General features: G+C 45.2%; 1 protein-coding gene across 3 annotated transcripts; it reads left to right on the top strand.

The window, feature by feature from the left end:
- Window positions 1-674: 674 nt before the first annotated feature.
- Window positions 675-15,280, top strand: Fcgr2b (Fc gamma receptor IIb). Of its 3 annotated transcripts, XM_051186229.1 has the most exons (8): window positions 675-868; window positions 6,049-6,069; window positions 7,538-7,792; window positions 9,119-9,373; window positions 10,013-10,135; window positions 12,203-12,343; window positions 14,248-14,285; window positions 14,381-15,280. In XM_051186229.1, the coding sequence occupies exons 1-8, from the start codon at window positions 766-768 to the stop codon at window positions 14,465-14,467; spliced, it is 1,023 nt and encodes a 340-aa protein (XP_051042186.1). In that variant the 5' UTR covers window positions 675-765; the 3' UTR covers window positions 14,468-15,280. The 3 variants fall into 3 exon arrangements, with proteins under 3 accessions (XP_051042186.1, XP_051042187.1, XP_051042188.1); XM_051186230.1 differs by lacking the exon at window positions 12,203-12,343 and having other exon boundaries at window positions 677-868; XM_051186231.1 differs by lacking the exons at window positions 10,013-10,135; window positions 12,203-12,343 and having other exon boundaries at window positions 677-868.
- Window positions 15,281-15,656: the final 376 nt, after the last annotated feature.

The following is a 15,656-nucleotide window of genomic DNA, read 5'->3' as shown; positions in this document are numbered from 1 at the left end:
CCCCTGCAATCCTAGGACTCTGGAGGCTGAGGTAGCAGGAGCTCAAGCTTGAGGCTACGCTGGGCTGCATAGACAGTTCCAAGCCATCCTGGAGTCCATCACAATGCACTTCTTCATTGTTTTGTTTGAGTGCGTAGAAATGATGATCTTCACTTTACAGTCCAAGAGTCAGGAGCTCCCAGAAGCTCCCTGATACTCAAACTGGTCTTGCAGCTTGGAAACCAATGATCTTTCACAAAGCCATAGTGGTGAGAACGGGTTCTGGGGAAAACGATCAGGATTAAGAACCACAAAACTGATGCTTGGTAGGTACTTACTGAGATCTTCATTGAGTGAACAGAGGAGTAGAGGGAGATGTGGAGGATGAAGGCTTAGTTTCTGGAGATGTGCCAGGAGATTCTTGTCGACTATCCTTCGTCACCTTTCTTGAGTAACACAAAGCCCGAGGCAAATGATCTGTGGGCTGAGTCTAGGTGACCATCTCCCTGTGTGAGGCCCTGTCAGCTACAGCTCCAGTACAAGAGGGAGCTGATTCTCGGTTTCTCAAATATTTTACCACTTGAGATGAATCGCATTGACTCTGGTCAGTCCTGAGTCTTCTAATAGGGAACAGATGAAAGGAAAGAGGGTGGAAGGGGAGGAGCCAGTGATTAAACAGACCGTCTCTTCTCACTTCCGCTTTTGGACTCCAGAATTTGTTCTCTGGGTACAGTCTGCCAACGCTGGAGAGAAGCCTGTGCCTGCAGCTGACTGGCTCCAGGGACGATGCGGATCCCACCATTCCTACCTCTCCCCATGGAGAGCAACTGGGCTGCCTATTCGCTTTCACAGACTTTGTGCCATATGCTACTGTGGACAGCTGTGCTGAGTAAGTCAGACCCTCCAGAAGGGAAACAGGGGCAAGGACACCTGGCTTGGGTTGGACTTGTGCAGGGATGGATGTAGCCCAGGATGCCAGCAAAAATTAGGCAGTAGGCTAATAACTAGGCTACAACAACCTGGCTGGCCTTGGAAAAATCAAAGCTGGCAGGAGTTTTTGTCATTGCTTGTTTTCCTGTCATTGGATACCCAGGTCCCTGATGCACTATCACCTCCCCATCAGAACCTTCTCTGAGGGAAATCGAGTGTCCTAGACTTGAGTGATAAATAAGGAGACCCCAGTTTCCCTTTGAATTTGTGACTCACACAGGATCAAATCTTGGGCAAGATGTCTAGTGCTGCTTTAGACAAGGGTTGGGAGGGAACTCTAAGACGCATGTGAGGGGGTGGCAGTGGATACTCTCTGTGCCCATGAAGCCACTCTACCCAGCAGAAAAGATCACCCCCTTAATATATAAGGAGAGGCAAAGGAAGGTCTGGGTTATCCTGGGCATTTGGGTTCAGAGTATCACGAACCTGGGCAAGTCTAGAGTTGTCAGTTGTGAGGCCAGAGAAATCTCTCCTGCATCCTTCACTGCATAGACCACAGGATGTGGTCTTGGCTCGCATAGTGAGAAAGTCAGGGTTGGGGTCTTAGGCTAAGGTGGAGGAAGATTTTTTCTGGTCCTGGTCTCAACTGTGGGCCAGAGGACAGAAACTGACGGTGCTGCAGGGTGATTAGAAGAGTCTGGATGAAGTCCGATAAGGGAGTCCTATTACAGGATCATCTTCTAAGTTCAGTTCTGGGGCTTTTACCCATAACCCCGAGAGGAACACATAAAGCCATCCCACCCCCTTGTCCCAGGTTACATGCTATGACTCATAATGAAATCTGGTCAGTCCTGGGGGACCACAGCTGTCAGTGCTGGGTGGGAGGTGGCTACCAGGGAGAGCAGTATGAAAGAGAAACTATTTCCCCACAAGTAGGTATATTAAAGTGACACCAGATAGCTTGGGTTCTACATGGAATGCTCAGCTCAATCCCAGAGAGACAAATGCTGTAGAACACATCAATCACCTGTTGAAGACTTCCAAGAATGGCAGCACTCTCTTCCATTTTCTTTTGCTAAATCCTTATTTTTCTCCATTGTTTTCTGGGCCTCCACACTTAGGATTTCATCACTTGATTCAATATTATAACGCCTGTGACTGTGTCTTGGTTGCTCCTGACTTTGGTCTGGCGTAGCTATGGAATCTTCCAGGACAGCTATGGGAAGGCATAGCGCTTTCTACATGTCTTCATTGCTGGCCCGTTGTCTCTTGGTAAAGCCCCAGTACTGTCCTGCTCAGCACACTCCCATTTCACCTACAATGGATTTCCTCAGCCAGGCAGTGTAGACACTATACTTGGCTCTTCCTACCTGTGCTTCAGTTTACTCTTTGAGTTCTTTGTGCCAGACACTGTTCTAAATTTGGAAGTACAAGGAGTTTGTCTTCCTTCTAATGAATACATTGGACAAGAACATAGTTTTCTTATCTGTTGGATAAAGAATGAATGTATAGGGCTGGAGAGATGGCTCAGCCATTAAAGGCTAGGCTCACAACCAAAAATGTAAGAATGAATATATAAATGATGGCTTCTCCCTTCTACATCCCTGTTGGGTTTTTTTTTTCTTCTCCTTTTCATGCCCTGAGACAACCCCCTTGCTAATCCCACATACTCAGGATACTCAAGGTTTTCAGCTATTACTTCTATGTCACTAGCTCCCAAACTTATTTGTCCTCTGTATACTTTTACTTCCCTACATGTTGATTAGACATCCATAAATAAATTTGTCAGCTTAGAACAAAATTATATTAAAAATTCAACATAGCATCATTTCCTAATATCTTTCTAGTTTTTCTATTTGCATGAGCAAAACCACTTTGCCTCTGGTCATCCATGTTTACCAACTTCATGCTTCATTAAATGCCAATTTTTCTCAGCCTTGCCTCTTAAGTATCTCTCACACGTGTGACTTCTTTACTTCCTATTGTCAATGCAGATGAGCAAGCAAAGTCGTGGGGGAATATTGATGCACTTGATAAAGTAAAAAAGGGTAAATATCCACTCACACATGGTATTTGGGAAATAGAGGCAGGAAGGACTGGAGTTCAAGGCCAACATGGGCTACCTCACAAGTTTGAAGACAGCCTGGACTACATGAGACCTTGTCTCAACAACAGCAACAAAAAGATAAAGGGATTTGCCATGAGGTGATAATGATGAATCATGGATTCTAAACTAGGTGTGTGTGTGTGTGTGTGTGTGTGTGTGTGTGTGTGTGTTCAAAGGTGGACAGTGGTGAGATAAAAGTTGTGATTAGGTGACTATGGAGGCTGTACTTAGGCAAATGGAAGAAAAAAAGGAGGAGGATTGTTGTGACTGAAACCCGGAACATTTGATTTTGTGGTTTTGAAGGTGGTGTGATTTGGAGAGATGATCAATCACAAGGCCTTGAGGTCTAACATGGGCCTGTGTGGCCAATCCATATGAGAGAAGGTTCACTACAGATGAGAAAGTCAAGGGATGAAGAAGCCAGATACTGCATAGCCATTACCATGTATTCTAGATCACCATCTTTTTCTTGCTAATCTCTTGTACTTCCTCTGTCCCAATTAGTCTGACACAGCATTTTCAGCCCCGATATGAACTTCTCATTGTTTACTGAACTAAACAGCAGACTTTGAGAATTTGCTCACGATCATTTAAAAGTTACTCACATGGTGCCCTTGGTACCACACAGATGCCATATCTGGATTATCCTTACTTCTTACAACAGTTTATGGCATGGGTATTGCTGTCATCATTTCCATTTATAAACAAGGGGATCAAAGTAGAAAAAAGTAGAGTTACCTCTGCAAGGTCATTGTACATCAGCTGTATTTAATTACTTTTCTCACTACTTTGATAAAACACCAGGCAAAAGCAACTCAAGGAAGGCTTTATTTCAACATATAATTAGAGAGCATTGTGGTGGGAAGACATGATGACAGAGCCTGGACCAGTCACCTCACACCCACAGTCAGAAAGCAGTGAGAGATGAGTACTAGGACACAGCTTGCTTCTTCCTCTTGTTTATTCAGGCTTGTCCCCCAGCCTATTGGATGGTCACACCCATATTCAGGGTGGGTCTTATCACTTATGTTAAACCTTTCCAGAAATACCCTTTTTGACACAAAGAATGATATTTCCATGGTGATTCTAACTCTAGTCAAGCTGATAGTGAAGACAATAGTGAATTCTGTGTGTTCAGATTGACTACCATTTTATTTGGCAGTGACAGGTCCTACAGAGTATGGCAGCTGCCTCTATTTTCAGTTTTGTTCCTCATTGTTGAGGGTGTCTTAAACAGACCAAAGCAGCAATCAGGCTGCAACTTGATGAGCATGTTGCCAAATATCCATCCATCCTTTTTATGGAATATGCCTTTTCTGTCTGTCACAATTATAGAATACTTGAAGCTGCATGGCAAACACCACTTTCTCACTCTCCCTCCCAGACCAAATCCAGCCAGATACAAAGCCCTAGAATCTCTTCCTCCTCTAACTTCCATAACATTTGCTCATAGTCTTATAAAGGCATCGAGAACATCTCTTTTATAAGATGTGCTGGCATAGCATTAGGGATGCAGAACTGGATAATCACTGTGAGTCCAAGGCTAGTCAGGGTTACATAATGAGACTGTCAAAACCAAAAGGTCTTTTAAAGATTGTGTTGCACATATGTTTATCTTATTATCAGACTGTAGGCTCCTGTGGGGACCAGGGACTTATCCAATTTTCTTTAGGTACACTCAGGATGAACATCAGGGAAGGAAGTAGTCAGTGTACTTTCTGGAATTGAAAAGGGGTGAAGTGATTGGTTTAGGTGCACATACTGAGATGTGGTGGCATGGGGAACAGCCTCCAGTTTCCTAGACCACCAGAGCAACATCCCCCACCCCACCCCTAAGCATTTGCTCCTCTATACTCAATTTCACACCTTCATCTCTGAAAGTATTCAGACTTGGAAGCTTCTTGACTTTTTTCAGCTCACGTGCAAGTGAAAACTCCCACCAAGGACAGGTACATAAATTCATTCACACGGCATATACATTGGACTCTAGTTTATCTCAGGACCCACTTTGTGATATTATGCCCAACAGTGGTAACATATATCTCCATCCTTCCATTCAGCATTCCTGCTCCATGCTTGGTTTTTGCTTGGGAAGCCATTTCTGTCTCCATGAGTCATTCTATCTGCTCCCATGGGGAGCCACAGATCTAGTGTTCTTTTCTTTTAATTTAATTTTTGTGAATGAGTGTTTTGCTGCATTTATGTCTGTGTACCACTCATGTATCTGGTGCTCAGAGAGAATAGTGTGTCAGATCCCCTGGAACTGGAGTTAGAGATGGCTGTAAATCACCATGTGGGTGCTGGGAATCAAACACAGGCCTCCAGGAAAGCAGCAAGTGCTCTTAACTGCTGGGCCATCTCTCTAGCCCCATGATGCCCTTCTGTAGGTTTCTTCCTCCTAGCAAATTTGCCTACAGCAAAAACTGAAATACCTAAATGTTAGCAATAGAGATGTGAAATAAAACATACAAGTGTTAAAAATGACAACATTGAACAGACTAAGCTGTTAGATCTTTTATATTGTTTAGTGAAAAATCAGGCTGGAAAACACTTTTCCAGTATGGCCTCATTTGCTCTTTGTCTATATGCAAACATTTTACAACACACACACACACACACACACACACACACACACACACACTCATGGGGGAAATTCTAAGGACACATATGCTAAGGTGATAATAGTTTGCCATGAGTATTTTCTACTTTTCAATAATGATTATGGATCTGTAGTCCCTCCCCACAAAAGAAAAACCCTGCTCTCAGGATGGACATTGGCAAAGTCTGAAACACGAATCACATGTAAACTTCATCAGGGACTTTAATCGTCACAGTGTTAGTCTAATGAAAGTGTCACAACACAGATGTTACTGGGGACAGAGCTTCTGAAAGTGTACTTCATTTAGGCAGTCCCACAGGAGGGCCTTACCATGAAGGTTGGGTTCTGGGAATGAAGGGGGCTCTGGGTCTGGGCAGGCATGTCTTAGTGTGGAAGTCCACGCCCTGGTTGATGTTTGCTTCCTTTCTTGCAGATCTTGTTGCTGGGACACAGGGTAAGTTCTCTTTTCATACCTTCTCGCCCTTCTATGCATCACCATCCTCTTCTCCCAGTGATCTGCCTGTACTCAGAATGTACCAGTACCAAGCTCAGTACTGGATCAGGACCAGGAAAGGGACATTGTTCTCAGAAGACGTCCTGCCCTTCCTTAAGAAAAAAGAAAGAGAGCCTCCAAACCCTCTCTTTCTAAATAAGATTCAAACATATAGAAAATTACACTATCTGCCTAGACTGTCCCATGTGTTGATAAGTCTTCTACTTTGCATTGGTGTTAGGGCTTGTCTTCATTAGGGTTTCTACTGCTGCAACAAAACACCATAAACAAAGACCAAGTGGGGAGGAAAGGGTTTAGTTGGCTTATTCTTCCATATTGCTGTTCATTATCAAAGGAAGACAGGACAGGGATCAAACAGGCAGGAACCTGGAGGCAGGAGCTGATGCAGAAGCCATGGAGGGACGCTGCTTACTGGCTTGCTTCCTTTGGCTTGCTCAGCCTGCTTATAAAACCCCAGAACTACCAGCCCAGGGATAGCACCACCCACAATAGGCTGGGCCCTACCCCAGTAATCACTAACTAAGGAAAGGCCTTACAGCAAGATCTTATAGCGGCATTTTCTCAATTGAGCCTCTCTTCTTTCAGATAACTCTAGTTTGTGGGTTAAGTTGACCTGTAACTAGCCAGCACAGGGCTCCAAGGCCTGTTCTATTGACAGAGCCATCTACATGAGGGGAAGAAAGTAACAGAAGGGAGAAACTTAAATATATCTTGGTGAAAGATACGTATTTCTGGGGTGTCTCATTTGCCCCTGAATAATAATTAAAAAAAAAAAAGGAATAAAAAAGAAAGGACATGACTGCTTCTAGGTATGGTAGAAGAGAAAGTTTATTGTAGATATGTGGGAGAGTGTAGTCAGAGGCAGGGATATCTGGAAGAGTCCAGAGTGGACATGACCAGGCTGAGCTGTGCTGATGCCGTGGAGTGGGGAGACCGGACACGACACCAGGGGCAGCAGTCAGGAGGCAAATGTACAAAAGGGGCAGGTAACCGAAATGTCTGGATTATAGAGGGAAAAGCCTCTGGAGGAAAGGGAAGCCCAGCCCAGGAGCTAGAGAGTTCAGGGTTGAGGGCCATATCCTATATCAGGTAGGGACTGAGGGATGCTGGGAGAACCTGGCCACCAGGTCTGTGGTGACACATTGAATAGGCCCCTCAGCTGTTTGTGGGGTTGGAGACTTGACAATCACTCCAGCCTTCTCTCTTGCTCTACCCTGCTGAGGGTCAGTTAAGTCCTTTGTGAGTCCCCTGGGACTTGTGGGTACAATGAGTAAAAGTATTTAGTGGAAGAAGTTTTCTGGGCCAGGTCCTATCATTGGTGCCTTTTTTAAAATCTGAGGCTCAGGGCCTGCTTAGGCTCTTGGGGTTCCCTTGCCTCACGCTGCCTTCTCTCTCTGAAATTGAGTAGATCTCCCGAAGGCTGTGGTGAAACTTGAGCCCCCATGGATCCAGGTGCTGAAGGAAGACAGTGTGACACTGAAGTGTGAAGGGACCCACAACCCGGGGAACTATTCCACCCAGTGGCTCCACAATGGGAAATCCATCTGGAGCCAGGTCCAGCCCAGCTACACGTTTAAAGCCTCAAACAATGACAGCGGAGAATACCAGTGCCAGATGGGGCAGACCGGCCTCAGCGACCCTGTACAACTGGGAGTGATTTCCGGTTAGTAGACACAGGCCCAGGAAGGAGTTGGGATACCAGGAAGTTGGGGGGTAGGGTGGGGTGCATCTGCTTTCTGCAAGGTTTGCAGGAAAAGGGGTCGCCTAGTTTCTGGGAAGCATCACTCTGTGTAGCTTGAAGGGCTTCTGTCCACTCACTTCCCCTTTCACCAGGCCTTGTGCTTAGCGTGCATGTGGAAGGCACTCGAATTCCTGAGGAATTCCTCAACTTGTGTGAAGAGTTGTTTTCTGTGGTAGCCTTGATTGAGCAAGAGAAGGTCAAGGACAAAGGACAAACAGCTGAATGTGACAGAAAAAGGAAGTCCCTGTTTCATAGAAACCCTTCTGTTACATGACACTCAGAAGAATGCCAATAGGCCACAACTGAATCCAAGTGGTGGGAAGGACTGTCTATGTAAATATGGTTAATTAATTAATTTAACCTTGAGTCCAGCTTTCTCATCTGCTCAACTGAGGGTGCTAATATCTCTTTCCGGAAGTCCTGGGGAGCATGGGCATTTTCCTGATCTCTTGCCTTTACAGTACTGGGTATCCTTGCCTTTCTTTTACTTCCACCAACTTGTGGGCACTTGAGGTGAAAAGCTGTGTCTCATTCCTTTCCATATTTGCAGTATCCAGAACAGGACAGGGCTTATTAATTCTTTGCTGAGAAGATCAACAGCTTTACCAGGCTCCTGACAAAATGTAGATCTTCTCCACAGAAAAGCCAACACGAGACAGCATTGACGACTACTGTTGCTGTTGCTCTTAATGCCTTCCTATCACCAGTTTTCCCTCAAAAGTATGTACACAGCAAGCTAATGATTTGCCTCTGCCTCTGCTGGACTGTAGTTCCACACCTGTTAATATTCATCTAGGAAACCAACATTTTTGGAAGTTCAAAAAGTTCTGTTGCCCCACAAACAGAAGGGTCTGTTGTGCCCTCTTCACATCCACCAGGCTGGATTCCTTCCTCTTTCCTGCTGGGAAGGGCTTGGATCTCCATGTCTTGTTACTTCCCGACAGAACTGGGCAGCAGCTGCCTTCTTTCAAAGAGGAAGGGAGAACATTATGCACCAAGAACTATTGTAGCTACAAGGTCTGATCATGCCCATTTCACAGATGAGGAAATTGAGGCCCAGAAGAGTTCAATTACTTGCCAGAGGCTGAAGAGCTTGTAAACGAGTGGAGCTAGAATCAGACCAAGGCTATCTGATGTCAGACTAAAGCTCTCTCCTCTTAGCATATCACATCGCATCAGGAAGTGTGGCCTGGGTCTCAGAGCTGAGCCAAGGTCCTCTGAGTCCTATAGTCTTTTTGTGTCTTTCAGACTGGTTGCTGCTCCAGACCCCTCAACTGGTGTTTGAAGAAGGGGAAACCATCATGTTGCGGTGCCATAGTTGGAGGAACAAACTCATGACCAAAGTCACATTCTACAAGAATGGAAAATCTGTAAGATATCATCATTCCTTTGGCAACTTCTCCATCTCCAAGGCAAATCACAGCCACAGTGGTGATTATTACTGCACAGCACGTCTAGGAAAGTCACAATACTCATCAAAGCCTGTGACCATCACTGTTCAAGGTATGGGGACTCTGTTGGAAGGGAGTAGAGGAGATGGACAAAGGCTGAAGTTATATAGTCCCACATGGAGATCTAGGAATGCCACAGCAGCAAAGCTGGGCGTGGAGGCAAAGAGGAGAGCTGTAAAGGCCTTGCCAAGTGATGGCAAGTGGGGCTCAGCCCAGAGCTCCCCACTTGCAGGTGTTAGATGACAAGGCTATTGGGCATCAGTGAAACAGAGCCTTGCCATTGGTACACAGGTTCTCTACGTTCCTAGGCATTGATAAGTGCCGAAAGGTAACTTCTCCTTGTATCTCATATTATAGTCATTCACTCTTGAAGGCCTGGCATGTTCTAGACAGTGGGGGGTACCAACAGCTCTGGGAGGCTTCAGATCCATTCTCCCTATGGTCTTTGAGGGCTGTTCCTTCTGCTACAACATCTTCACCAATGTATCTTCAATAGTGGAAACACTTGGTTATTGGGGAGGCACAAGTCTGTTTACAGAAACCTATGCAGATGAGGTTTCAGGGTGATGATGTATTACACCTATGAGTGACCCAGACAGCAATTGTAGGTGACAAACACTGGGCATAGCATTAGAGGAAGGGTGGATACACAGAGTGAACTTATTACCTGTTGTCATATCTGTCTTTCCAGAGCCCAGATCCAACAGGTCTTTACCGGTATTGACAATTGTGGCTGCTGTCACTGGAATTGCTGTAGCTGCCATTGTTATTATCCTAGTATGTTTGATCTATCTCAAGCGAAAACAGGCTCCAGGTGGGTGGCTCTCTTTGGACCCTCTTATTAGTTCCTACTTAGCTGGGGCTAGGTGTTAGAGACTTATTGGCATTTGATATAGCATCCTCATAGTCATTCATCTACTTACAAATTCATCTGTTAAAGAAGACTTAAACAAACTCGGTGACATGCTGGACTCTATAGGTGTTTGGTTCTGTTTCTGCCCTCAGCTAGTTCTCAGCATTGTGAGGAACACAGGGGTACAAGTGGATACTTACAAGAAGGATTTAGAGCAATGGAATGATAAAAATATGATTATGAACTGGAGGTGGTACATTCCTGTAATCCCAGGACAGTAAAACAGAAGGAATAAAAGTCTGAAGCCAGAGCCAGTGAGATGACTTTGTCAGTACAGGTGCTTGCAGTATAAGCCCTGTGATCTTAGTTCAGTCTCTGGTATCCAAGTTAAGGTGGGAAGAGAGGATGGATCCCTCAAAGGTGTCCTCTGACCTTCATAGGTATGCTATCATGTACACCCCATATACAATAATCAATAAAGATTTTTTTCAAAGGGTTTGAAGCCAGCCTGAGCTGAAGAATGAGTTTGAAGTCAGTCTGTGCTCCACACAGCAATACCCTGTCTAAAATTTTAAAAAGGGAAGATTCCATAACCCTGTGTGCTTATCAGCTTTCTGTCACTATAACAAAGTACTTCAGATAATCAATCCACTTACAAAGAGAAAATAGTTGCTAGGCACAGTGGTAAATACATGTCAGCATTCAGGAGGCCAAGGAGGACCACAAGTTCACGATCCCATCTTAAAATATATTAAGTAGATAAGGAAACAAACAAAGAGGTTTATTTTAGCACAGTTTTGTAGGACTTAGTCCAAACTTTCTTGGTCATATTGCTTTGGGCCTATGACAAGCTAGAATATCACAGAGGAAGTACACAATGGGACAAAACTGCTCACCTTATGGCAACTTAGCAAAGAGATCAAGGAAGAGGTTGGGTAATCCCACAATCTTCAAGAGCATGTCCCTGGTGACCTAAACACTTCTCACTTTAAAGTTTTGGCTTCCTCCCAGATGTTCCACCTGGTGACCAAGTATTTAACACATGATGTTTTAATGAACATCTCAGATCCAAACTGTGGCTGTGGCAGGCAGCCTGGCTGGAGCAGTTGAGAAGGTTTCACCAGGGAGCCTGGGCGGTGTGGTAAATACACACAGTGGGGCCAGATTGCTGTGGTTCAAATCCCCACTCGCAGCCCAGCAAATATATACAACTGAGTAAATTATTCAACCTCTGTGCCTCAGTTTACCAGTCTGAAAAACGAAGAACACTGTGGGGTCCACCTTACAGGGGTGTTACGGCATCAGGTGAGGCTGAAGCCTTTGTACCACTGCCTAACAGATAGTGAAGAGCACTTGAGTGTAAGTTATTAACCACTATGGAGAAGGGGGATGTCTGGGGGGTAGCCATTGGCTAGGCAAAGTGGAAGAGCAATCTAGGAACTGTGGCCAAGGCATGAAAAAGAGGAGTGTTGTGGGTACGTCAACGGAAGCTACTGAGAAAGAGAAAATGCTGCTACTGACTAATACCTAATACCCCACAGCACCCTTTACAGCTGGTTCATAGGAATTCAGTTACAGGGTGATAAGTAAATATTGGGAGATGCAGCAAAAAAGATTACATGCTTTTGTTTGTGAGACGGGATCTCATTTTTAGTTCTAGCTGCTCTGGAACCCACTATGTAGACCAGGCTGACCTCCAACTCACAGAGATCTGCTTGTCTGTGTCTCCTGAGTGCTGGGATTAAAGGTGTGCTACATTATACCCAACCAAAAAAAAAAAAAAAAAATGACACTTCTCTAGGGCCAGGCAAGCCTAAGAAAGATGCAGTGAAGTGGTTTTTGTGACATCTGTTGGAGTCCTCTTGGGTTAGTCACTGTGGGCAGGGGCGTTGGGAAGCTGAGAAGACAGGTGTGACAGCGAGAAGGAAGGGTCTCTGTGCTTTTAATTCAGTTCTGACCCTGGTCCTTGATCCTGAGGTCTCAGGACTCATCCCATAATCCTACTAATATCCTACATGCCCCTCCTAGCTCTCCCAGGAAACCCTGATCACAGGGAAAAGGGAGATACCCTTCCCAAGGAACTAGGTGAGTACAGCGTGCCCTCTGGGGACTCAGTGCCGGTCAGCCCAGGGCCTCCATGTGGACTGGAGCCAGCAAGCAGCAGCTCTTGTGAGTTCAGTGTGGGTGCAGGAGAGGGAGGAGCAGTGGGAGGGTGGCTGGGACTCAAATCTCTTGGTCAGTTCTGAGTCTAGCTCTTAGACCTAAGGAGGATCTCACCGGAGATGAGAAAGGGAACACTGGTCTCAGAGAGAGAGAGAGAGAGAGAGAGAGAGAGAGAGAGAGAGAGAGAGAGAGAGGGTGGACTGTGGTTAAACTTCTAGATGGACGAGGAATCTGGAGACATTTCCAGAGCAAGACTTCAGAGGCTTTTGGATCTTTCTAGGGAGATGTGGCAGATCTGGCAAAGGACAGGCTTAACAGTTGTATGATGGAGGCCAATAAGATTAAGAAGGGAGGCCCCAAAGAGGGCAGGAGAAGGTCTGGGGTGATCCTGCAGATTTTCTTTTAGAAGTGTATCCCTGTGGAGGAGTACAGGAAGGCATGGCACAGCTCAACTTTTAGTAGCATATTGAGAGGAGATTGGAGTTGAGCGAATTCTGGGGCTCTGTGGGCACACTTTGGCTCTAATGCCCACTCATATTGGTTTATCCAGCACTGGCCCTTCCACCTCACACAACCAAATCTGTGGTAGATCACTCCCCACGAAGTCACTCTGTTGAAGAAGTGGGTGAGTGGGCGAGTGGTTTAGATGACCTCCGAACCCTTCTGGGTCTGAGAAGCGAAAGCTGGTGCAGGAAGAAGGAGTGGGAGCATGTCTGGTAACTGTTTGATTAAAGTTAAAGATTGAGAGAACATAAGGCAAGTGCAGTTTTCTCTAGGGGCTTCCATGACAGCAGAAATAGGCAGGAAAAAGACTTCCTTAGAGATTCCACTTCAGGGGGCTGGAGTATGACTCAGAGCAGAGCCAACGGATATGAGAGCTTGAGCAAAATAGCATTCACTTAGCTTCGCTTTGAGCAAGGTCCGTGTTCTTCAGCCTGGCTATGTGGATCTACATTTAGGATCAAACTAGGTTAAAAAAAGTGTCTAAGCAGGACTGGGTTTACCTCGTCTGGCTTTGTCTACTCTGGTATAAACACATTTCACACTGCAATTATGCAGCCTGGTAACTAGTACCAGAGCTTGTGGTTTCTGCTAAAGGCATCATTAGCTGCTGCAGTTGCTAAGAAGTGTTTTAAAAGGGGGAATTCTGAATGCGTTGTGGGGTCAGAATTTGGAACATGGCAAACAGGGCTCTTTGTGTCTAGGGACTGAGCGGAGAGACTGGAGGCATTGTCTTGGCCTCTTTCCCCAGTTCCCAAAATGCTGGTTTACAGATACTGGGGCTGCTTGTCATACTGGCAAAGGGAACTTAGGGCAAAACCATAAGAGAATTTTGTGTTTGGGATATTTATCAAAGAAATATTGTCTTCTTCTCTCTCTTCTCCATCTTCTCTCTCTCCTTCCCTCCCTTTCTCTCTTTCTCCCCTTCCTTTCTTCTCCTCTATCTTTTTCTTTCTTTTTAATGTTAGAATACCTGATTCTTCAATGCTTCAACAAGAATAAACTGCACTTGTCCAATATAGAAAGGGCCATTTGTTTCTCTCCCTACAGTCTGTGGCAGGCAAAAAATCTGGACTTGATTTCACTCTGTTCTAAACATTTCCCCATTCTCCAACCTCCCAGAGTCCCAAAGCTGGTTGTTGTGTTGCTGGGAAAGGTCAAAGACCGTCTGAAAAGAAGGTGGCACAAATTTGTTTCCCTTTGCCAGCATGGCCAGTGGGGAAGGCTGGATTCCAAGATAGTCATGGAAATAGGCTGTACTGCTGCACTGCATGGCCTGAAGGCCTGGGTTGGGGTTGGCAAGTCTTGTCTTGGCTCTGCTTTGAGCTTTGGTTTTGCAGCCTCAATAACAGTGCATCAGGCCCTCTTTTCCAGCAATGCCCAAGTTAATCACTTGTTTTTGTCCACAGACAACCCTTCTGATCTTGAAGAAGCTGTCAAAACTGAGGTGAGAGCCCAGCTGGGTCCTTTCCCCTCTCCTGGCTCCTCTGCTTTCCCCATGACCTCTGTGCAGCTCTCAGGACTTATTTCTGCTTTCTCTAGGTTGAAAATACAATCACCTATTCACTTCTCAAGCATCCTGAAGCTCCGGATGAAGATGCAGAGCCTGATTACCAGAACCACATTTAATCTCTCTTGTCTTGACTTGGGATTGGGAAAAGCAAACAGGAAGGCCAGGATCCCCTGGTCAAGGGGATGCTGTAGATATTAAGGAGGCCATGCACAGTCACCTATGTGAGTCCTGAAACCAACAGACACTACAGTACTGGTCCCCAGTGGTTGACTGTACTAATAACTTCTGTGACTTACCACTTCCCAACTCAAGACTCTTCTGCTATAGATTCACACAGCCAATAAAATTAATTAACTTACTGTCATTAACAGATTGCAGCAACATGCGAACAGCTTATGTTACAGGCTACATGTTAGGATACATGATAAAATGAACTTGTATGAACATGTCAAAAGTCATGCTTTAGAGTGATGGAATTATAAGGGATTTTAATCTTCTTCCTTGTTTTTCTATAAAGGTCACGTTACTTTTATTGTAAAATGTTGTAAAAAATAGCATTCTATCTACCTTTTCAAGGCTGGGGTTATTAGAATGTAGACTGAGCTCTCTGGGTTTGTTGGTCTTCTGTGAGAAGAATCTTGGGAAAATGGGTTAGCTTTTCCTGGGGAGACATAAGCATAATAATCAGTGAGTTTATTTGGCTTATTTATGGGAACATGGGTGAGGGGTTCCTTATGGAGGTATGGATGGTTCCTTGCAGGGCTATGGGTTTCTTTAAAACAGCAGTCTTAGCACAGATGACAACTTCTTTACAGTTGCATAGATGGTGTCCCCACCCCCTTCAGCGAATTGATCTTCCTCAAACTGTCAATCCTCTTGCCACTATCCACCACATCTGGCATGGCAGTAATAGATCGGAGGGAGGGAAAGGGTGGGTGGTGATTTTGGAGTAGAGGGCCAGAGCTTCTCTGCTTCAGGCTCTTCCAGGGAATGTGTCTTCTTGTCCCTGCACCTTCTTCTGCTCTTTTCTCCTATGACAAGCAGAAATAATCTCTCTGTTTTGTAACTTGAGTTCTCAGGGAGTCAAACATCAGGTGAATGCCCTTGGGAACTGGAGGATGACCTTGAACTCCTGATCTTCCTGCTTACACCTCCTAACTGCTGGGATTATAGGCATGTGTCACAGAGCTGGCTTGTATGTATTTTCAAAATCGGATCACGTTATATATTTTTATATGTTCACAAAAGCATTCAAGTAGAAATCCAAGCATGCTGTAACCACATAAGTTCAGAGTACAGAGGTGT

The sequence above is a fragment of the Phodopus roborovskii genome, unplaced genomic scaffold (assembly GCF_943737965.1).
Source record: "Phodopus roborovskii unplaced genomic scaffold, PHOROB, whole genome shotgun sequence".
Lineage (NCBI taxonomy): Eukaryota > Metazoa > Chordata > Mammalia > Rodentia > Cricetidae > Phodopus > Phodopus roborovskii.
The sequence above is the reverse complement of the archived record's forward strand: the minus strand, read 5'-3'. Positions and strand labels throughout refer to the sequence as shown.